This window comes from Mirounga angustirostris, unplaced genomic scaffold (genome assembly GCF_029215605.1).
Source record: "Mirounga angustirostris isolate CCGP_5_RB_7025 unplaced genomic scaffold, mMirAng1.0.hap1 SCAF_2, whole genome shotgun sequence".
NCBI lineage: Eukaryota > Metazoa > Chordata > Mammalia > Carnivora > Phocidae > Mirounga > Mirounga angustirostris.
In genome coordinates, this window is record NW_026991710.1 from 21,302,817 (window position 1) to 21,327,711 (window position 24,895).

The 24,895-nt window shown below is 36.2% G+C and overlaps 1 protein-coding gene across 7 annotated transcripts in view; it reads left to right on the top strand.

Moving 5' to 3' along the window:
• Window positions 1-24,895, top strand: part of RBPJ (recombination signal binding protein for immunoglobulin kappa J region) — a 222,530-nt gene that overhangs the window by 172,493 nt on the left and 25,142 nt on the right. For 6 of the 7 annotated variants that reach the window (XM_064584348.1, XM_064584345.1, XM_064584344.1 and 3 more), the window contains 2 exons: window positions 5,949-5,987; window positions 23,652-23,747. In XM_064584348.1, coding sequence (XP_064440418.1) covers window positions 5,949-5,987; window positions 23,652-23,747 — 135 coding nt within the window. Of the gene's footprint in view, window positions 1-5,948; window positions 5,988-16,062; window positions 16,173-23,651; window positions 23,748-24,895 lie in introns of those variants that run through there. The other variant, XM_064584350.1, reaches the window with a different exon arrangement.

The following is a 24,895-nucleotide window of genomic DNA, read 5'->3' on the forward strand; positions in this document are numbered from 1 at the left end:
TGAATTGTTCATGCTTTCCTTCCTTCTTATTTCCTGCAAATGCTGCACCAGTGTTTCTTGCCTTCATTTATTTTAATCTCATTATCCTCGTTTCTGTTTAGGCAGAAATTTATGAAATACAGAAAAATAGAAATTGCTTTTAGTTCCACAACCCTAGGGCAGAAGAGTTTCCCACATGACTTGTGCTTGCTTTTCCAGCGAGCTCTGTGTTTCTAATATTGTTAACGAGGTAAAACTAGATAACATCAGGTTCTTGGGGCTTTTTTAGCAACATGTTACCAAATTGTTCTATATTCAGAAAAGATTTTTCTTGTATCCTCTCCCCCACTTTTTGATTTTTGACTTGATTTTCTCGTGTGAATCATCTGTTAGGTAGAAAAGGTGTTAAGATGGTGAAGTTATGATAAAATGTTTATCTTGTTTGTTCTCAGTACGTTTGTGGTCATGCACTTTCTTAACAGACTGGTAAATATAGAAGGAAATGTATCTGTGTTATAGGAGAAAACAATATTGCATTTCCACTGTGAGCTTAAAAAGGAAGTGTGTAATATAAGTGTAATGTGTATAGAGGTTTTTTACTTATTTGGAAATTCTAATTCATTGGAGGATATCTGGGAACTGCAGTACTATTTATAGGTAGGAAACACTATGTTTAATGATTGAGGTAGCTTTTTAAAAATCCTTTTACTTCAGGTATATGAAAATAGAGTAATTAACATTTTCTTCAGCTCTTCCTATTTTGAATAAAAGATCATTGTTAGAAAGGGAAAGCTAGTGAAGTTAAAGCAAAATGAATTTGCTACTTTAAAATTATACTTATGACATATATACTTTAGATCACATCAGTTTTCCTGAGCTATAGTATTATAAGAGCATTGTTAGGTAAATGACATGGATTTTTGTGTTTCATTCACCAATATGGGTCTGAGGGGAAAATACACAGAACAGAACAAGAAAGAAAGGACATGCGTTAGGGTATAATCATCTGTATATAAGCTAACTTTTGTTTGTTACTTAAAAAGAAAAGCCAGAGTCATAACTTTTTTCCTTAAATATAAACAGGATTGATTATTACATTTAATCAAAATGACATTTTACATAATACAGCATGCATAAAATATGAGGAACTTGATGCAGATGACAGCCTATACTATCAAATGATCCTACAATCTTATATTCTTTGTTACGATGGAGAATTAACTCAGTATTTTGTAGAATTAAAACCATCCTTTGGGTACTTAACGATTTAGATTATTTTTTATTGTTAAATACACCATAAACCTTATATGAAAAGCATCTTAGGTAAGAGTGGTCTAAAATTGGTTGGTCCAGCTTATTTCTGGTTCAGTTGTTAACACAGATCATGTCAGTAGACACCTTGTTTTTCTTGTACCTGCCTATCTCACCATTCCCTGTTGGAAGAGGGAGACAGAGCTTAATGTTTAAATTATAATCAATCTCTGAGAAATTGATAATGGACTATAGTCATTTCTGCTGAAAAGTGAGTATTTTGAATACATGATATAAATATTACATCATGAATTTTGAGTCATTCATGTTTAAAGATGGACCTTTTTGCAGTAGATAATTCTTGAAGTTTTATGTATTAGTTGTATATCAGATTAGTAGTGAAAATGGATCTTGTTAAGTGCAGGATCCATACAGTACCTTGTTATAACTTGACATTTTCAAGTATGTAGACCTGTGAATTTTATTAAATAATTAGAATTTAGTTTAATTGCAGCCTTCAGAATTTTGCATTGTGAACCTACTAAAGGGCATTTCATGACTTTTCTCAGAAAACCCCTTTTCTTACTCTTCCCCCCTTGTAGTAGATACAGTAACCATTAGTTTTAATGAGATAAATAGGAATGTGATCACATATTCATTAAAGAAAGGACTGGGATGGCACACAACAGTTATTGGAGATGCTTTATTATATACTGAAGAAGCAATTTAATCTTATTAACATTTATAAGATACCTATCCTTAGGATGGCACCTAGATAGAATGATGCTAAATGTTGAAGTGCTGTTCAAGCTCGGCATGCACACTGTTGAGTTCTCTTGCACATGCTTTCTATGGGGGCAGGAGTTGTACTGCACGAGCATGCTCTGTAATTGTTCACTTCATTAACAGGTATTTCTAAAAAGAGAGACAGATACTTTAATCAATATTTAGTTGTTAATCTAATTTTGAAAGCATTTCAGAGCACCAAGGAACAAAACATTTCAACTGAGTGCAGTGGATCTCTTACTAGTCCTGTAACAAACTTATGTTAGATCTCAAAGGGTGCTTGATGATTGGAATATTAGTAGTTAGTACAAAGAGTACCGTGTCATGATCTTCATTGAAAAGCTTTCTTTCATTTGTTAACTATGTCTCTCTGAAATTTTCACCATTTTAACCCCTTGAGTAGGTTCTGGCCACGTCTCACTTTCCTTCTTTTTATAAGAGGGAAGGGGGTGAGGGGTTGGGTTAGCCTGGTAATGGGTATTAAAGAGGGCACGTATTGAGTAGAGCACTGGGTGTTATACGCAAACAATGAATCATAGAACACTACATCAAAAACTAATGATGTGTAATGTATGATGATTAACATAACAAAATAAAATTTAAAAAAAAGTATAGCTGTGCTCTTACATATATATACAAAGAAGTATTTTACAGGCTGTCTTAAACTTCTTGGTTTTTTTGTAAATTACATCTAACCTAGTGAGGCAGTTACATTTTAGTCACATGCTGTAATGGTACGTTTAATCAGCTTCAAAGGTTCAAAAAATTCTTTCCTGTGGAAAAAGATGCAGGAATAGATTTTTGCCTTTAATTCCATAACCGAATTCCACAGAGTTGCCAGTAGTTCAGTGTTTTAAAACCGATGGTGTTCAGTGGCCTTGCTGATGTTCCTACCAAAACATTGTGTTTTTTGTTTCTTGGTTTTTAAAATTTAATATCCTATAGGGTAAAATCAAAGAATTAATAAATAAATCTTCCAACAAAAGCTTGGATTATTTACTCATATTCTTATGCTATTTCAAATAAGTCAGTTTTCACTATTTCAGGGTTAACAAAAATATTCATAGTCACAGATACCCACTGTTTATAAATTGTGAGTTCATAAACAACGTCATATGGCATTAAGTTACACAACAAAATGAACTGCATTGGATTCTAAGACCTTTATCATCAAAGTTGATAATTTTGTGGGACATCAAATACAGTGGAGAAATCTTAAGTCAGATTAGGCTTCACAGCCTCTAACTGTGACTGAACAAGTCATTTAACCTGTTTATAACTGCAATCTGCTTAAAAAAGAAAACAAAATTCTGTTGGTCTTTTTCAAGGGTTGTGCTTCCACCATCTCTCCGAAGACCTGATTTCCTATTTCAGAGGAAATAGGGCATCACGTAGGAATTAGTTTCTTCTTCCTCTGTACCTACTTATCCTTGTTAGCATCCCAATTAATTCCTTTATTTCATAGTTTTGGCTTACTGATTTATAACTAAAACACCGTAATAACTACTAACATTTGTTGAGCTCTTACTGTGTACCAGGCACTGTTCTATGTGTTTTCTATATATTGACACATTTAATCCCTTTAACACCTCTTTGAGGTAAACACAGTCACTGTGCTCATTTTACACATGAGGAAACTGAGGTCTAGGGAGTCAAGTAACATCAGTCACATGGCATGATCTGAATCATGGATTTGAACTCAGCCAATCTCACTCTAGAGCATTTTTCTTAACCTTCGTGCTGTATTCTAACTCAAGCCTGTTGTGCTTTCTTGTCCTTGCTCAGGCTTTTCTCTTTGCCCTCTTACAACCAGTTGAAATGCTTTTTTGTCCACTTAGCATATTTCTTTCTGAAGGGCCATATAGTATGAGCTAGTTAAGTAGACAACATTTAGGATTTTTCATATAGTTGACACAAGGTTACACTAGTTTCAGGTGTACAGTATAGTGATTCAACTTCTCTCTGTGTTATGCTGAACTCACAAATGTAGCTACACTCTGATAGTATACGACACTATTACAATATCATTGACTATATTCCCTATGCTGTGCCTTTTATTCCCATGACATATTCATTCTGTAACTGGAAGCCTGTATCTCCCTCTCCCCTTTACCCATTTTACCTATTCCTCCCCGCCCCCCCATACCCCTTCCCTCTGTCAAGCATCAGTTTATTCTCTATAGGTCTGATTTTGTTTATTTGTTTTGTTTTTAGGTTTCACGTACGAGTGACATCATAGGGGTGTTGTCTTTCTCAGTCTGATTTATTTCAGTTAGCATAATACCCTCTAGGTTCATCCATGTTTTCTCAAATGGCAAGATCTCCCTTTTTTATGTCTGTGTAATGTTCCTGTGTGTGTGTGTGTGTGTGTGTACACACCGTATTTTCTTTATCTGTTTGTCTGTCAGCACTTAGGTTGCTTGATGTCTTGGCTATTGCAAGTAATGCTGCAATAGATATAAGGGTGCTTATATCATTTTGAATTAGTGTTTTCATTTTATTTGGGTGGGTACCCAGTAGTGGAATTATTGGGTCATGAGGAATTTCTATTTTTAATTTTTTTTTAAGATTTTATTTATTTATTTGACAGAGAGACAGAGCCAGAGAGCACAAGTGGAGGGAATGGCAGTAGGAGAGGGAGAAGCAGGCTCCCCACCGAACAGGGAGCCTGATGCGGGGCTCGATCCCAGGACCCTGGGATCATGACCTGAGCTGAAGGCAGACGCTCAGCCATCTGAGCCACCCGGGCACCCCTCTATTTTTAATTTTTAATTTTTAATTCATTATGTTGCCTTTTTTGTTTTGTTGATGGTTTCCTTTGCTGTGCACTAGCATTTTGTTTTGATGTGGCCACAATAGTTCATTTTTGCTTTTGCTTCCCCTTTCTTGGGAGGCCTACCTAGAAAAATGTTGTTTTTGCCAATGAAGAGATGTTACTACCCGTGTTCTCTTCTAGGATTTTTATGGTTTCAGGTCTCCCATTTAGGTCTTTAATCCATTTTGAGTTTATTTTTGTCTATAATATTAAAAAATAGTCCAGTTTCATTCTTTTGCATGTAGTAGTCCAGTGTTCCCGACACTTTATTGAAGAGCCTCTTTTCTCCATAGTATATTCTTGCTTCCTTTGTCATAAATTAATTGACCATATAAGCATGGGTTTATTTCTGGGTTTTCTGTTCTGTTCCATTGATCTGTGATCATGTTTTTGTGCTAGTGCCTAACTGTTTTTGATTACTACAGCTTTGTAATATACCTTGAAACCTGGAATTGTGATACCTCCAGCTTTGTTCTTCTTTTTCAAGGTTACTTTAGCTGTTCTGGTTCTTCAGTGGTTCCATACAAACTTTGATAATATTTGTCAACCTCTAGGTTTAAATTTTAACTCTGCCTACCACTTAATTTACTTTGTGGGCAAGTTGCTTTCTACCTTTTTAAAATGAGCCCTTATGTACTTCACAGAATTGTTTTGTAATGATTAAAGATGGTAAGGTATAAAGAATGTACAGCAAAGTTCCTGGCACATGACAAACTAAGCTCTATGCCACCTCTTGGGCTTTGAGGATTTTTCTGAGTGTTGCAGGTTGTGTGAGACTGGGGGTCTTTGATTAGTTGTTGTCATTGTTGGGTTTTGTTTGTTTGCTTTTTGCAAGGTGTCTCTAGGAGGTACCTGTCACCCTCGTCTAATCATTGTGCTACATGCTCAGAGTGGGTGTGTAAGGCCTATTTAGGGTGCGTTTTTTGTTTAGGAACCATTTTTAAAGTACGTATTTTGTTATTTCTGGGCATGGATGGTTATTAGAGGATTTTCCTTTATGCTGTTCTTTAGTAGAGTTGAAATATAAGTCATAAAGGAGATTTCATGGTGCCTAAAAAGCTTCCTACGGAATGTGTCGTACAGCCTATATATTTATTTTTTTTCTTATTTTTTCCAGAAAATTTGGTGAGCGGCCTCCACCTAAACGACTCACTAGGTAAGCATTTTAGTCTTTCACACGAACCTTTCATGGAAATATCAGATCCTGTCATCTTAAAAACTGTATTAGGTGCTCTTGAAAAGAAGTTATTCAAATACTGGTATCTAGATCATAAGCTTATTCCCATCCTTCCTCCACATCCTCCCTCCCCCACCTCACCAAAAAGAGGATAATAGGATATAGTTCAATGGGGAAGGTGTAAAACCTTTCAAGAATCTTGAGTATAATACAGTTAATATAAATAGGGTGACAATGTAAAGATAGCTTCCTACATCTAGCCAATCTAGCTGCATTTAGGGTAGCACCTGAGGATATTTAATAAATGCTTTAGAAAAGAATTTTAAAGAAAATATAAAATTTTACTCACTTTTAAGGAAACTATAAATATTACATTGTGTTCTAATTTACAATACACATTTTAATTACAAATGTTATTTGAAAGTATTAGTCTTGAAAATGATTTTTAAGTTTTTCAGCAATCAGCAGTTGTAAAATAAAAGGTAGGACACCTAGTTGCACAGTTATATCCTAGAGTTAATGTTAATCCTGTATTCTTAGTATCTTTCAAGAAAATTACGTGCGTATATAAGCATATGCTTGTGTTTTGTTTTGTTTTTTTAATCGTCTGGCATCATACTCTACCATTGTTCTGGGCCTTTTAACTCCACTTACTGTACGTCTTCTACTTTGTTCTCTTTCATGTCTCCACAGTTTTTCATTGCCTTCACACTACTCCTTTAATATTTCACATTGATGACCATTGGGGTTATTTCCATGTTATTGTTATTATTAAAAAGGTGTTGCACACAAAGAATGATGGGGACATGCCAGAAGGACACAGAAAGGGAACCAGTTTGAAGAGGTTCCCTTTTAGCCAAATCATGGACACTTTAATCCTCAAAATAAATAATGATAGTAATAGATAAGAACCAATAGAATAAAATACAGTTTAAAAGTCTACACTGAGTTAAAGAAATGATCCTGTAGTAGAGGGAGAGGAATTCTTTTTCTTAAAGCAGAATTCCACCTAATACATGTAGAAGGAATGATGGAACTAGGAAATTACACTTTGGCAACCACTACAATGATAATTGTTTCAGGCAAAAATCATCAGTGAATGCTTAAACTATTGATTTAAAGTCTGATAAGAAACAGATATTTACTTTGTCTCTAAGCATATCCTCACAAAGTATGTATTAATTATAAAGTGAACAATAGTAACATAACAGTGAAAAAACTTGGCAGACAATACCTTAATGAAGTGATCTAAGTTAACATCACTAGTAATGGACATATAAACATCATGTGCATCCTGAGGAGGATGACACAATGTCATTTTTGTGATGATCCAGCCAAAAATGCATAAGCTAAATCTAAGCATAAGAAAACACACCAAACAGACACAAATGAGAGACATTCTATAAAATAAACAGCATTTGATCTTCAAACTTATCACGATCATGAAAAAGAAAGACTGAGGAATAGCAGATTAATGAAGACCAAAAAGACATGACCCCTAAATTCAACTAAATCCTGGGTCAGGAAGAAGAATTTTTCTTTTGTTTTAAAGCTGGAGTTAGCAAATGTTTTCTATAATTGGCCAGATAATAAACATGTTAGACTTTCTGGTCCATACTGAGGCTATTGTGACTTCTCATCTTAGTTTTTATATCCCCAAATCAGCCATAGATATCAATACATAAGTGAATGGTATGTCTGTATTCCAGCTCAACTTAATTTACAAAAACTGGTGGCTATCCTGATTTGGTCCAGGAACATTAGTTTCTCAACACTGCCTTCCACCCCCCAAATAAAGGACATAAAGGATGTTTGTGGGACTGTTGGCACATTTGAATAAAATCTGTATATACAAGTATTTGTATCAGTGATCATTGCATTATGCTTGTTTAAGAGCATGTCTTTGTTTTTAGGAAATTAACACTGAAGTATTTTGGGTATAAGGGCTTTAATGTCTACAATGAGCTCTTAATGCATTCGTTTAAAAACATAAATATGGTAAAATACTGATATTTAGGGAGTCTGGAGGAAAGGGGACTAGGAATTCTTTGTACTACTTTTGCCACTTTCCTGTAAGTCTGAAATTACTTAAATTTAAAAAAATTTCTAGAGACATTAAATATAATTACATGTTTGTAAATATCTTGAAATTCTAAGCACATGTGTAGACATTTTGAAAGTTACAATTTAATAGGTATTTTTGTTTTATTACCAGTAATAATATATTGGTTATGGAATGACTCCTAACCATAAAATATATTTTGATGAATAAATCACTTGCTTTTAATGGATACCTCTATAAAAATAGCAATCAGTGTGATGATAATAAATATCATAAGAAAATTGTCCTTTCCTTTCCTTTCCTTAAATATATACAGTAATATAATTAGGTCCTGTTTACTTTATCATGATTTTCCATTTACCCTTTAAGCAATTTTCCCTGCTTGGAAAATTTTAGTAAGCTTTTAAGTCTTCTGCTTTTGGCCAAGATGGAGTAACAGGAACTGGAATTACTCTCCAAACTGAAACTGCTATAAACCTGGACAAAATATATAAAATAACAGTTTTCAAGATACTGGATGGCAGGCAAGAAAGGACAGTGATCCTTGAGAGACAGGAAACAAGTGAGGTGAGCAGGTGGAGCGTGGTAAGCACCTTGAGCTGAAGAGATGGAGCTAGGTATCTAGGGGTTCAAGGTGGCTAGAGTTCCCTGGTCAGAGAGCTGGAGAGGAAAGAGATCCAGAGATCTGCAGAAGGTCCTCTCTCATCTTCAGCTGAGTATTGATCGGCACACATCTGCTGGGAAATTACCCAAGGCTGGGGATTAAAAACCAAGTTGAATTAGAGAAAAAATTTCCCGAAGCTCATACTACAAACTGCCTGTTCCCAATAGCTAAAGTGGAAAAATATTATACTTCACGATGCATCTACTAGAGTACTACTACACAGAAGGGTTTTCCGTTAGTAGTGATGCAAAATTTGGCTAACACTAATGCTGCTCTGGTTTTACCTAACAAAATTTAAAAATAAGATTGAAAGGATCAGATTCTTTCCAAGTAACTTAAATGTATACCAGAACAAAGCTCAAGAAAATTTGCAGGAATAGAAAAATATCAAATACTCAAAAGTAAGATTTACTGAGTCTTAACATCTAATCAAAATACCCAGTCATACAAAGAAGCAGGAAAATATGATCCATATGAGGATCTAAACCAACTCTAAACCAACCCAGAAATGACATACATGATGGAATCAATGACATTATAGCAATTATTATATTTGTCTTCTGTATGTTCAGTATGCTAACATCAGGAGTTCACCTATTTTTTTGTTAAAGGGTCAGATGCTAAATATTTTAGTTTTTGAGCTCCATGTAGCCTCTGCTGTAACTACTCAACTCTTGTAAAAAAGCAGCCATAGACCACATGTAAACCAATGGACGTGTCTGGACACTGGAGTACAATTTTTGTCACAAAGAGGGGTGCATCAGATTTGGTTTATAAACTGTATTGTGATTCCTGAGCTAGAGGGAAGATTGAACAAGTTAAATAGAGGACATGGAAGATTAAAAAGGTATCTAAATCAAATTTCTAGAGATGAAAATTACAATATTTAAGATGAAATACACTTGATGGAATTAATTACAGGTACATGTTGCTGAAAGAAAGACTAATGAAGACATAGCAGTAGAAACTAGCCAAAATGAACATAGAGGAAAGGTCTGGGGGTAAAAAAACATGATCATAAGTGAGCTGTGGTTTATGTTCAAGTGGCTAACATCCAAGTAATTGGAGTCATCGTTTGACTAAAAGAAGAGATGAAGAAGTAACAACTGAAGCTTTCCTTAATTTGGTGAAAACTGTTAAAACCATAGTTCTGAGAATTCAGTAAACCCAAGTGCAAAAACTGCACTGGAGCATATAGTAATCAAATTGCTTAAAGTTAGTGATAAAGAAAATGTTAAAAGCAACAGAGAAAAAAAAATACATAAAGGAATGTCTCCCTTGCTAGGGAGAAGACAGTGAAGCAAGAGCTTTAAAGTACTCAAAGGGGGAAAAAAATGCAGCAACCAGCAACCTAGAATTTTATCCTGAGGCAAGACAAAATAAAGACCTTTTTAGACATAAAAAACTGGAAAGGAGATAACAAATATTATAAATAAGTTTCTGCCAAAAAATTCAACAACTTTTGAAGAAATGCACAAATTCCTTGAAACTAGTAAACTACTGAAGCTTACTCAAGAAGAAACAGATAACCTAAATAGCCCTATTATCTAAAGAAATCAAATTTGTAATTATAAACCTTCCCACAAAGAAACCTACAGGCTCAGATGATTTCACTTTTGAATTCTGCCAGACATTTGAGAAATAAATCATGCCAGTTCTTTATATACTGTTCCAGAAAGTTGGAGAGCAGGATATTCTTTCCATTTCATTTTGTTGAGGACAGCATTGCCTTGTTAAAAGCAGGGCAGAGACATTTTAAGAAAATAAAACTATAAACCAATATCCCTTACAAACACAGATGCAAAAAGTCTTAAATTTTCACAATGAAAATAACAATATGGCTTTATCTTACAAATGGAAATCAGTGTAATTCAGTATAATTCAGTATATTAACAGAACAAAAGGGAAAATCATGTGGTCATCTCAAGAGGTTTGGAAAAGCTTTTGACATTCATTCTTGATCAAAATTCTCACCAAACTAGGAATAGAAGTATTTCCTTATTCTGAAAAGGTATACCTATGAAAAAACTATATTTAACACGATACTTAATTGTGAAAGACTGAATGTTTTCCCTCAAGATCAGGAACAATGCAGGATTGTCTGTTTTTACCATTTCCATTTAACATTGTACTTGAGGTTCTAGTTAGTACAGTAAGTCCAGGAAAGAAAAGAAAGGTATCCAGATTGGCAAGAAAGAAGTAAAACTGTCTTTATTTGCAGACATCATGATCAGCTATATGGAAAATCCTATGGAATCTATTAAAAAAAGCTGCTAAAACTAATAGGTGAGTTTTATCAAGGTCGTAGGAAACATGACCAACATATAAACATAAATTGTATTTTTTATATGAACAATGGGAAATTGAAATTTAATAAAAAATGCTATATTTAATAGCATCAAAAATATGTAATGTTTAGGGGGAAATCTGACACAAGGCGTACAAAAACTATACACTTGAAAACCTTAAAATGTTGTTGAGAGAGCTTGAAGTCCAAAATAAATGTTCTTGAGAAAGAAGAATCAATTTAAGATGTCACTTCTTCGCAAATTCATCTACGGATTCAACATACTACCAGCCAAATCCCAGTGAACTTATTGTAGCAGTTGACAAGCTGTTTCTAAAATTTATATGGAAATACAGACAACCTAGATTAGCCAAAACAACCTTGAAAAAGAGCAGTAAGAAGGTGGACTTCTTGTTTTCAAAACTTTATAGAAAGCTGCATACAGTAATCAAGGATGGTATTGGCGTAAAGATAGCCAAGGTAGATCACTGTAACAGAATAGCAGCCAGAAACAGTTCTCGTGATCTATGTTCTTCAATCAAAGTGCAAAGGCAATTTAGTTGAGGGGTTTTTAACAAAGGATTCTGGAACAATTGGATATCTGTATGTCCCTACCATTTACATACACATAAACACAAAATAACTATGATCCATGTCTAGAACCATATATAAAAATTAGCTAAAAATATACCTAAATGTAAAACTTCAAATTATACAGCTTTTAGAGGAAAATATTGGAGAATATCTTTGTGACCTTGGGTTAGGCAAAGATTTCTTAGATATAACACCAAAAGCACTATCTCTGAAAGAAAGAAATGGATAAATTTTACTTCATCGAAATTAGGAATAAAGCATTTGTATCCAGATTATGAAAAGAACGCCAAAAAAATAAGGAAATAACCTGTTTTTTTAAATAGGAAAATGATTTAAACAGATACTCCAGACAATGTGTATATATGGCAAATAACCATTAAAGAAATGCAAAGTAAGACCACAGTGAGAGGACACCTGGGTGGCTCAGTCGGGTAGGCGTAGGCGTTTACCTTCGGCTCAGGTTGTGATCCCAGGGTCCTGGGGATTGAGCTCCACCGTCGGGGTTTCTGCTCAGCGGGATCCTGCTTCTCCCTCTCTCTTTTGCTCCGCCTGCTTGTACTCTCTCTTTCTCTGTCAAATAAATAAATAAAATCTTAAAAAAAAACCCAAAAACCAAAAACCTTAAAAGACCACAATGAGATACATGTTAGAACAGCCACCACTCTTATATCCTTGTGGTGGGTATGTAAAGTAGTATAACAACTTTGGAAAATAATCTGGCACTTTCTTAAAAAGTTAAGTATACTCCTACCATATGGCCCAGCCATTCCATTTTTACATATTTAGTAAGAAAAATTAAAACATAATGTGAATACAAAGACTGAAACACAGATGTTTGTGGTAGTGTTAGTTATAATAGCCAAACAGGCTTAACTCAAACATCCACCAGCAGGTGAATGGATCAACAAATTGTGGAATATTCTACAATGGATTTCTCTTCAGCAATAAAAGGAATGAACTGGTGATACATGCAACAACACAGATAAATCTTACGATAATTACTGTCAGGTTTCAAAAGTAAAAAAAAAAATGGATATTTACTATATGATTCCATTTGTATAAAGTTCTGGGAAATGGAAACTAATCTATAATGGCAAAGCAGACCAGTGGTTTCCTGGGAACGGAGAGGTAGGAGGAGGGATTACAAAGAGGCAGAAGAGAAACCTGGGAATGATGACTGTCTTCGTCTGGATTGTGGTGATGGTGTATCCAATATGCCAAAAATTACCCAGCCGTACACTTGAAAATGAATACATTTTATTGTGTTTCAGTTAAATCTCAATAAAGTTGCGGGGCGCCTGGGTGGCTCAGTTGGTTAAGCGACTGCCTTCGGCTCAGGTCATGATCCCAGGGTCCTGGGATCGAGTCCCACATCGGGCTCCCAGCTCAGCAAGAAGCCTGCTTCTCCCTCTCCCACTCCCCCTGCTTGTGTTCCTGCTCTCGCTGTCTCTGTCTCTGTCAAATAAATAAATAAAATCTTAAAAAAAAAAAGAACTCATTAAAAAAATAAATTAATTAATTAAAAAAAATCTCAATAAAGTTGTAAAAGATTTTATTAGCTTTTGTCCTTTAAAAATACCTTAAAAGGAATTAGCATATCTTCTAGGGTAAGCTTTTATTTCTTTTTAAATCTTTTTTAAAGAGAACGAGCTTACAGGTTTTTATTCTTTATTACCTTTTTAAAAAATTATTTTTATTTTTTAGAAAGGGAGAGAGGGAGGCACAGGGCACAGGGAGAGGGAGAATCTTAAGCAGGCTGAATGCCCAGCACGGAGCCCAATACAGGGCTCAGTCTGACAACCCTGGGATCGTGACCTGAGCTGAAATGAAGAATCAGATGCTTAACTGACTTAGCCACCCAGGCACCCCTTATTCTTTATTATCAAAGCTAATACAAAGAAAATTTAGTAAAAACAGTTTGTATAAAACAGAAAATTGGATTGTAAAATCAATGACCAATTCTGATAAGACTTTAATTTTAAGCCCAAAGTAAAAATTAAGAAGTTTCCCTTTTGATAGTATAGCAAATGTAGATTTTCTCTGGTTCCTTTTAATCATATTTTCCCATTTTTCCTTTAAAGAGTTTTCTCTGTTGGAAAACTTTAGTGTCTTTTATTCTATTAAGAATGTTTTTGGGCGCCTGGGTGGCTCAGTTGGTTAAGTGGCTGCCTTCGGCTCGGGTCATGATCCTGGAGTCCCTGGATCGAGTCCCGCATCGGGCTCCCTGCTCGGCAGGGAGCCTGCTTCTCCCTCTGACCCTCCCCACTCTCATGTGCTCTCTCTCTCATTCTCTCTCTGTCAAATAAATAAATAAAATCTTAAAAAAAAAAAAAAAAGAATGTTTTTAGGGGCATCTGGGTGGCTCAGTTGGTTAAGTGTCTGTCTTCTGCTCAGGTCATGATCCCATGAACCCCGAGTTGGGCTCCCTGTTCCGTGGGGAGCCTGCTTCTCCCTCTTCCTCTACCCCTCCCCCATCTCGTGCTTTCTCTCTCCCGCCCTCTTTCAAATAAATACATTTTAAAAAATGTTTTTAAAGGAATTTTATATCTCTTTTAATTGGGGGGAGGTAGGGAATTAATTCAGAGAGGGTCCCTTAAAAAATAAATCTTTTTTTTTTTTTTTTTTTTATTTGAGAGAGAATGAGAGACAGCATGAGAGGGAGGAGGGTCAGAGGGAGAAGCAGACTCCCTGCCGAGCAGGGAGCCCGATGCGGGACTTGATCCCGGGACTCCAGGATCATGACCTGAGCCGAAGGCAGTTGCTTAACCAACTGAGCCACCCAGGCACCCAAAAAATAAATCTTTTAAAACGACCCTATTCTGTCCTTACCCTCATCTTCCAAATTAAGCAATATTGAAAAATTGTCTTTTTATTAGAGGACAGTGTTTTGAATAGTGCTTAGAACACAGTTCTGCCTACACAAAATGTAAATTTTTGATTAAGGATAATTAACACCATGTACTACTCACCATTATCGTGGATTCACTTTTTTTTCTTTTAAATATTACATTCTTTCAGAAACACATATATAGAAGCAATTGAGTACTAACTTACAAGGGCATCCTACTCTCTTGACATAGTCCCCTTCATGAGACTCACAGGTATAACTGACTGTGGATTCGAACACAAAACAGACCAACCAGACCTTGTATTGATGTAGAGAAACAGTTCTTTTATTGTGGAGGCTTCTCATTTTGTCATTTAGAGCCTGGGGTCATCAGTGAAAATACTAGATGCAATGCAACTAGGTGTCAGTCCCTCCAGGTATGCTGAATAGATCAGCGAGCGTGCCTGTTCTTACGTGAGAGTGTGTTTGAGCTCTGCAGTTACGACTTGCGGCAGAACTGTAACACGTGCTTTTAGAAAACATAGATGTTATTCAGCTTACAACACCCTTGTACTAAGAGACTTTGCCATATTGTCAATAATCAGAAGGTTAGACCTGAAATTTTGAATATGATTGAGTTATAGGCAACCTTCAAAGGCATGTACTCTTAACTTTCTTCCCCTCTGCGATACTGCAGACTGGTATCCACGAACTCATGCGTTTGCTTGAATTCCTTTACTGTCGGGATTTCTTTCATAAGGTTCTTTTTTTTTTGAAACCCTATCCCCTTTGGTCTCACTACCATACCTCTGTTCTCACTGTACTGGTACCTAACTCCATTACCGTCCTGGTCAAACCTTTGGAAAACTCAGTTGCCATTTGGCTTATTTTCAGGTTGCCCCAGAATAAGGAATAACATCCTAAGAGAATGGTTAAAAGAGAGGTTAAAATTTAACCTCTGTATCTGTTGTTTACTTCAACACAGGTTATATACATTTTGTAAATATTTGTGTATTAATTTTGGGGTTCTGTTGTCTTTGAGTGAGCCCATATTTTTTCTTTTTGAATCTCTTTTCTTTCTTGTCCATAGCATGCAGTTTTGAGAAGCATTTTACCAGTGCCTAATGAGAAACTCTTAAAGCAATGTATTCTTCTTGTCTGCCCTGGATTATAGTTAAAGTCACTATTTGCTATGCCTATTTATGATCCGTCCCTTTCAATTTGTGACATGAGAATTATCCATTCTTTTTTATTGACTTAGGTCAGATTAATGTCTGCTTTGGTTCTTTTCAAGAAATCAGAGGTTACTTTACATTTTATATTACAGAGTACAATATTCATGTTTTAACCTAATTATGGGTTTTCCTTTTACTTCATCATAAGACAACCATGAGTAGCAAACACCATGTAAACTAAGTTGAAATGAAACAAATTTAGATTTATAGTAAAATAAAACCATAAAGTTAAATATACATTGATAGTAATATATAATATATATATTAATATATATTGCTCTATATAATTTTTAGTCAGGTAATTAGTTTATAAATGGTAAATAATTCATGTAAAAGTGGCTGCAGCTAATATCCAACTTCACTTAGGCCAGTCGTATCTTTGTAGGGCATCTTGGGGGAAGAAGAAAATGAGCTGGAATAGGAAGGGTCCATGTGGTCCCTGGGATTCGAGGAGCCAAGTTTGGATCAACCAGGCCTAGATACCTAAGAACCAAGGTGATGACCTACCTTTCAATGTCAGTAATCCCTCCTGCTACATGTTATCAAAATCCTCAAGTCTGATTTTTCTCTACACGAGAAGTAGCGTTTCCAAAATAAACTTAAGTAAGTAGAAACTTAAAATAATAGAACACAGAAGTAATGTTCTATTAGTGATGTTGACCCAGTCCCTACAATGTAATGGCTTTGTCTATTTGGGAGGGAGAATAAAAACCACCAAGAGTTTATGAAAGGATTTGTCTCATAGCTGTGAGACAGGATTTAAAGCAGTTTACCTCTATATCAACTTTCATAGAATTTCATAGGATTATGTATGGATCATTAATTTTATTTTATTACGAGAGGGAATGGAATGAAATTTGCCAGCATTCTCTTAGGAACATGACCTGTATTGTTGTTTGGCCTTGGTCACCAATAGATACAGAAACCTAGTGTAGCATCCTTAATGTTTCCTTAGTATTATGAGAATAGACTTTGTTAGCCCTACCCCTAGATTATCATTTTCAAAACTGGCACTTGAGGGGAAGACAAGAGATCCTGGTCTGGTCTGATAGTTGGGCCAGTATTGTATTACAGATAACCTCTGTTGAAGATTTATTTAAGATTGAGTAGTCCTGCAGTGAAAGAACTGATTTTACTTTACATGAACCAGTTGCTCTAAAACTTCTTTGAGCAGAGCACTCTCACATGCAGATTGTAACTGTTGTGGAGCTCACTGTGAGAAGTACTGTCTGTGATGATGTGAAGAACTTACCTGGGGAATCTGACAGAAATAGGGCAGCTCCAGGAGTTTGTTGGGGGGGTGGGGCATGAATCTGGACACCTTTTGGCAACATTCCAGAGGAGCAGTGAGAAGAGTCCAGCAGAGGCTTCTGAGCTATCCAGGTGTCCCCAAGTCCAATTTCAAGGAAGAGTTTTATTTAATAATTGTATTAAATGTCAGCCATGTGGTATACTTAATTGATTAAACAAATTAGAATGTCATTATTCATAAAAAAAAAAAAGAATGTCATTATTCATTCTGTTTTGCAACTTTTAAAATTATCTTTCTGTTTTTTATTGCCTATGCAGGGGTCAGCAAATGCTTTCGTTTTGTAAAGAGCCAAGTAGTACATATTTTAGGATTTGAGGTCCACATGATGTTACACAGTCTCCTTTTCTTTTTCATAATCCTTAAAAAATGTAAAAGACGTTTTTAGTTCCTAGGAAGTATGAAAACAGGCTGCTGACATGGTTTTCTAAAACCTGGCCACTAGGGCGCCTGGGTGGCTCAGTTGGTTAAGCGACTGCCTTCGGCTCAGGTCATGATCCTGGAGTTCCAGGATCGAGTCCCGCATTGGGCTCCCTGCTCAGCGGGGGGTCTGCTTCTCCCTCTGACCCTCCCCCCTCTCATGTGCTCTCTCTCTCTCTCTCTCTCAAATTAAAAAAAAAAAAAAATTTAAAAAAAAAATTTAAAACCTGGCCTCTAGTAGTGTTTCCCAAAGTGTACTTGCAGCTCTCGAAAATGTTTGTGGCGGTGGTGTAAATGGGTTTCTTTTCTATAAGACCGTTCCTGTGGGAACTTCTATTATTTGGATTTTAGGAGTGACAGAAATCTAACTTGAGAAATAAGGGGACTGAACCTATTGGTAGGATGACTGGATGACTAGACCTCCCCACTCTGTGGATCACTTCTCTCCTAGAGTAGTTGGGGCTGTGGCTGTGATTGCTCCCAGCTCATATGTCTCATATGTCCACACCACCACACACACACACACACACACACACTGTAAATCGCCTATTAGTCCCTTGGCCCAAGCATGGAGGTAAATGAGTGTGGAGTAAGGGGCTCTTTTACAGAAGAATGGGCATTAGCACCATAAGAACATTTTTTTTTTAAATGAATTTTGTTTGCAGTATAAAAAGGTTCAAATTTTAAAGGAAAACACAGCCAAAAAGGGGACAAATACAATGACAGGCAGTTTGAACATACTAACCTAGCATGGCACTTGCCATTATTTCGTGTTAATAAAAATATTGATAAAAATAAAATTTTCCACTTTTCTAAAGCTTCCGTGTTTTGAGTAAGCAGACTCTTTCAAAAGTAGTTGCTACACAGTGTTCTTCAAATAATTTTTAATTGGTTTTTATTCAGAATGAATATTTTATGTTCTAAGGAATCATTAAATGAAATTAACAAAGAATATACTCAAACTTGTTAGAATAGTAACTCTTCCAAGAAATTATGAGTTTTAACTTTGTCATTCTTTTTAACAATTCAATAATACAGAGTAATAATTTTACTAGTAAGAGTCTTACAATACCTACATTATGTTTTCCAATGATAAAATTTCCCTCATTCTTTTTTAAAAAGGCAATGGATGATTTTGCCATTTTATTGAAATACTTTTGACTTTTTCTAAACCAGTCAGTGGGTTTCAACCCAGGTGACCTCCCCCTTGTACCCCGCTCACATTTGCCAGTATCTGGAGACAGTTTTGGTTGTCACAGTTTAAGGAAGGGTGCTGCTGGCTTCAGACGGGTAGAAGCTAGAACTCCAGTGCACAGAACAGTCTCCTCATAGCACAGGATTATTTTGCCCAAGGTGTCAGCAGTGCTGAAACTGAAACCCCATTCTGTTGGTGAAACCCTACTCTATTTGGATGAAAGGCACATGGGCTCTCATTCTTTGGGCTTTATTATTTAATTGTTTTTTTTTTAAGATTTTATTTATTTATTTGACAGATACATAGCAAGAGAGGGAACACAAAGAGGGGGAGTGGGAGAGGGAGAAGCAGGCTTCCCACCGAGCAGGGAGCCCGATGCGGGGCTCGATCCCAGGACCCTGGGATCATGACCTGAGCCGAAGGCAGATGCTTAACGACTGAGCCACCCAGGCGCCCCTTAAAATTGTGTTTCTTTAGAGTGTATCATCTTTGTTATGGCTCCTTAAGAATGCTGGAAGAAATGATCAAACTTTAATTACCGGAGAACATAATTTTAATGGGTTTGATGTTCTATTAAGGAAGCAAAGGTGTTTTTTTTTCCTTGTTGAAAGAAGCTATTTGGCAAATTAGTTACAAGACAACTATTAATGGTTATCTGAAGGTTCTTGTTGCTTTTTCAAGAATCCGTATTATAAATATGAAGGGAGAGGATGAAAACTGGAGCTGTCATCTTGCACTCACCATAAATAACTTGAGATCTGAAATCTTCTGTCACAATCATAATTGTACACAGCTGCTTTCAATACAAGCAACTAGCGTGATGGCCAGTGCCAGGATAGAACAGGCTCTCAATAAATCTTTAATGGGAAGATGGATAAATGTAAGGTTTACCTGTCATGGCCACAGATAGTGTGCCTTGCAAGTCAGGTGACATGCCTGATCATTTACCTGCAGGCCCTTTTCAAGTTTGCTCTCAGACTTCAGTGTAAGTACTGCCAACGCCTTGCCCCCTCTTCTGAGAGTATAATAGTAATAGTAGGAAAGTTTACTGACACTTGGTGTAAGTTAGTTGGGCTAACTTACTTAAAATACATAGGTACACTTCTGTCTTACAGGTAAGAAAACTACGTGTGTGTTTCACAGCAAAGCTGTGCTTTTAACTGTTGCAAAGTATCTGATAGTATAATTTCGTCCTTGAGAGTTGAACTACCTAAATTTGAATTCTGGGTGTTTATTATCCTCTTGAGAAAGTTACTTAACCTCTCCCCCCGTTCTAAAATATGCCTAATTGTGTGTCTTAAAAGAGTTCGTGGTTTGTTTGGAAAGACAAGAAGAAAGACATGAAATCTGACAGACATACCAAGTAATTGCTAAATGATATAATAGAAATTATAGATGTAAATAGATTATAGGGGGTGAAATATACTTAAAATTGCTACTTAAAATTTTTCTTTAAAAAAAAATAAAATTTTTCTTTTCAAGTATATAGCAACTTTTCAAGTTTCTATGCTAAGAACTGGACTTCTCCACCAGTTTTGTGAAGATACTGGCCTTCTGACTTTGCTGTTGGTTTCTTGTCCACCCTGAACTCTATGATTAATCACCTGAGTAACACCTCAAATACCTTATCTTCATTATCCTTTCCAGGCTGTACCTCTCTTATCCAGTACCCAGCAGTTTTGAGAATATGCTCTCTGTATTCCCAGTTTTGGAGTGCTAGAGGGAATTGGCACCATCATTTATGGATTCTACCATTAGCCAGCTGGTCCTTTGGTGGTGATCTTCATTTTACTTGTCCATTGTCGGCTGCTTTTTGCCATTCCTTTGAGGGTGTTGCCAGATATTTATGGCTCTTTTCTTACCATTAGATGGTACAGTGGCTTCTCATTTTACAAATAATTTGTAAAAGGTATTCTGTTAGCTGGCATCCATTAGACTTCTTGCTAAAAATAAAGTGACCTTGACCTCTGCAGCATCTCACCTTTTGATTCTTACCCTCTTTCAAGGTTGTCTCCTTCCATAGCATCTAATAAACAGTCTCATTTCTACCCCTTTCTGGTTCTTCACCATTTCCTTTTATACATTTTCTTCTTGACTCTCCTGTCACCGTGCTTTCTTTCTGGGAGATTTCATTCACTGTGGTGGCTTCATGTGTGAACTATATACCAGCAGACCCCACTTTTGTTCCCCAGACCTATCTCTGGAACTGCAGATGGGAATTTCCAACACCCTATTGAATACTTAGAGCCTGGAGGTCAGGGACACTTCAGAATTCACATTTGTCAAACAGAATCTGTTAAGCTACACGCACTTCTCCCAGACCAAAATACAGTTAGCAAGTCTTTCCGTCTTCCCTCCTACTATCTTCCATTACCTCTTTTTCAGTGTGTCAGCCTTTTTTTCAAGTTTGTTTTGTCTCAGTGCTTTTAATCCTTTCTCTATTCCACCACTAAAAGGGAAATTAATTGAATGTTTAAAGAACCTTAAGATCTCGCATTGCCTTTTTGTCTAGGTTGAAAATCCACAGTGTTTTTCTGTAATGGGGTTTGGGTAAAATTAAATGATGATCTTTTCCCAATTCTCAAAGAGAAGGATTTTATTTTATTTATTTATTTACATTTAAATTTTTTCCCAGGTCCCTTAAAAATTTTATTACTTGCTACCACTTTTATCATCATCTATCATAGAGTGGTATTTGAATTAACTTAAACTTTCGGAATTAGTATGTAAGTTTACAAATGTCAACATTTTTTTTTTTAAGATTTTATTTATTTATTTGACAGAGAGAGACACAGAGGGAGAGGGAACACAAACAGGGGGAGTGGGAGAGGGAGAAGCAGGCTTCCCGCCGAGCAGGGAACCCGATGCGGGGCTCGATCCCAGGACCCTGGGATCATGACCTGAGCCGAAGGCAGACGCCCAACGACTGAGCCACCCAGGCGCCCCAAAATAACATTTTCAAGCGGTTTGACAAGCCTTTCACACCTGGACTCAACCCAGTGTGTCCCCTTTCCTCACTGCCACGGCTCACTTTTGACTCCTAACAAGAACTGCAACACACTGGGCAAGACATTCAAAGTGGTTTTAAGAATCTTCTTACCTTTCTGGTTTATGAGGATTAAATGAAGCAGTGCACATCAAATGCTTAGTTCAGGGCCTGGCACATAGTAAATACTCAAGAAATACCAGCTGTTGCTTTGTTGTTGTGTTGATCTTATTCCTCAGCCTGAATCTCCATGTACCCAAATGTGCAGGGTCTCTGGTGTCTTTACACATACTACTCCCAGATGCTGGAATGCCTTCGTCTTTCCTCGTCCCACTTCCTGTGCCTACTCCTTTTACTTTTTGAATTTAACTCTTCTAAGAAATTTTTCCTAGTGTGTACAGTTAACCCTTGAACAACAACATGGGTTTGAACTGCATGGGTCCACTTATATGTGGATTTTTTTCCATAAATGCAGTACAGTACTGTAAGTGGATTTTCTGTATGATTTTAATAACATTTTCTTTTCTCTAGCTTACTGTGTTATAAGAATCCTGTGTATAATATGTATACAAAGTATGTGTTAATCTACTGTGGTATCGGTAAGGCTTCTAGTCCACAGTAGGCTATTAGTAGTTAAGTTTGGGAGGAGTCAAAAATTGTATGCAGATTTCTGACTGTGCAGGGTGCTGGCTCCCCCAACCTCCACATCGTTCAAGAGTTAACTGTAGTTCTTTATCACCCTTCCCCTCCTTGACACAAATATTCCCTTAGTGGTGCTTTTTGTTCGTACCTCTGAGTCGTGTATTTTATTACAATTTGTTTTCCAAACTCTTGTCTTCACTGGACTTTTAAGCTCCTTGTCAGCAGTAGGGAATCATTCTCAAGCTATTGGATCTCAGTGTTACCTGCCCTGCCTTGCCAGCTAACAGGTTTTCAGTCAGTAGCCACACTGGCTGCCATCTAGATTATTTCATTAATCTCTACAACCACTCTGTGTTAGGGCTGCATTATTATCTGACTGGGTGAGGTGAAATGATTTGCCCCAAGCCACTTTCTAAGTGCTACAAGTCTAGAACTCCCCACATTTAATAATGTACTGTTATTGCATAGCTGTCCTCTTACACATTTGTCTTTTATTCACAATATAAATAAAATAGCATTTAATACATTAAAAGTGCTTTTTGATTGTTTTTGCTTTAATTTCAGAATGCATAAAACATCTCAAGAATTGGGACTGCAGATTCAGAATTGTTTGATCTGTGTAGGCTTTATATACTCTCGTATTGCTTAGCAAAATAATCGAGAGAATAAATATTTCAGACAGTGGACTTTTTATGCAGTTTATGCATAATAGGCAGTTGAAGTAGTTTGTACTTGAATTAACACTATTTTTTTCCAAAATTTAATTTAGTTTTACACTAATTTGAATTAACCTTTATTAAATTTTATTATGTCTTCGGTAACATCCTTCAGGGTAATTGTGTGTTTGTGTATAAATGATAGCCTTTTCATAGTCTTTATGTAAGGCTGTTATTTTAAGAACATGTAATGATAATACATGTAATAAGTTTGGGTGACTAGTGATTTGTTATGGCTTTGTATTCATTGGAAAATACTGATTGTGGTAGCTGGGGGAATGGCGCTGGTGGTGGTGGGGAATTAGATTATTAAATATAAAAATGTTGCACGTCATTAATTTTACAGACAGTTGAAAGCAAAGTAAACAATGTATATAATGATTCTAGTTATTCTGTAGAAGTTGTAATTGTGATTTAATTCAGTTACATCATAAATTCCAGGAATGAGGGACAGTTTCTTCTTCCCTTTTTTTTGTTTTTGGCAGTTTCTTCTTTTAAAGAATAAAATACAGAGTTGAAGATGAACAATATTTATTCCCCCATCGTATAATATTCTTTAAATTTAGTTATTGGATTTGTTTTGCTTTTTTGTTTTCATTTTTATATTTGCTTATTTAAAAATATATTTAATCATTCTTTTCATCACAGAGCATAGTAATATTCTAAATCTCACCCCTCTAATAGTAATACTTATATTTTATTTTAGGGAAGCTATGCGAAATTACTTAAAAGAGCGAGGGGATCAAACAGTACTTATTCTTCATGCAAAAGTTGCACAGAAGTCATATGGAAATGAAAAAAGGTAAGGTTATTGTTTTTCTGGTGGGTAGTTAATTGTAGCTATCATGAATTTGCAAGTGATTTATTAATATACAAGTTAGAGGGTGGTTTCTTTTATTGGGTTGCTTTGCAAGTACCAAATGAAAAATAGGGGATTTGTCTCTATTGAAGGGGAGAAACAAAGTGAACTGTGGCATATTTAGTAAAGATCATCTGGCTAGGTCTCTGAAGTTATGAAATGAAATAATCCATAATTTGCCAGGTTGGGGGGCGGCCTACATGATATTCCCTAAGTATTACTGTGGTGCATTAGCTCTTTCAAAAAATAGCTCTCCTTTTGGTGGAAAATGTAGTTTTATAAACGTGACCCTCCCCCCCAAAGTACTTTTGAAAAGGAGAAGGCTAAATAAACACCTGAATTGAGTGATTATAAAGCTCTCCACCTTGACCCTATGCCTATTCAGGTTAAGAAAAATAGCAACACTGGGGCGCCTGGGTGGCTCAGTTGGTTAAGCGACTGCCTTCGGCTCAGGTCATGATCCTGGAGTCCCTGGATCGAGTCCCTGGATCGAGTCCCACATCGGGCTCCCTGCTCGGCAGGGAGTCTGCTTCTCCCTCTGACCCTCCCCCCTCTCATGTGCTTTCTCTCTCTTTCATTCTCTCTGTCTCAAATAAATAAATAAAATCTTTAAAAAAAAAAAAAGAAAAATAGCAACACTGAGTTGGTACTCAGTTTGTACTCATAATGTAGACACTACAGAAATAACCTAGAAGTCATATTCGCAGAATTAAACTATAACAAAGTGATCTTCATATTTAGTGTTTGCTGCAGTATCTTATGAATTTCAGCATTTGGGACTTTTGCTGTTTGTTTTTTTCATTTGGTTGCTGGATTTTCTTGTCTTTGGGACTTCTTTGAGACTGTGTTAAGCATTTCGTGGACAAAGGCTGCTTGTGGGGGAAGATGAAAGATTTTTTGGATTGGCCAGAAAAGCCCAAACTGAAGTGAGAGAAGGAATGAAAATTCAGGTTTGGATATTGGGTTGAAAGGGATGACTGGTATTTTAGAGTTTGTGAGATAAAGGAAAACTTAGCATAATGCATAAGAGGAGCGAGATGTAACTATGTGACTAATGTCTATGCTGGAAGAAAGTTAAGAGGTCTCTTTCT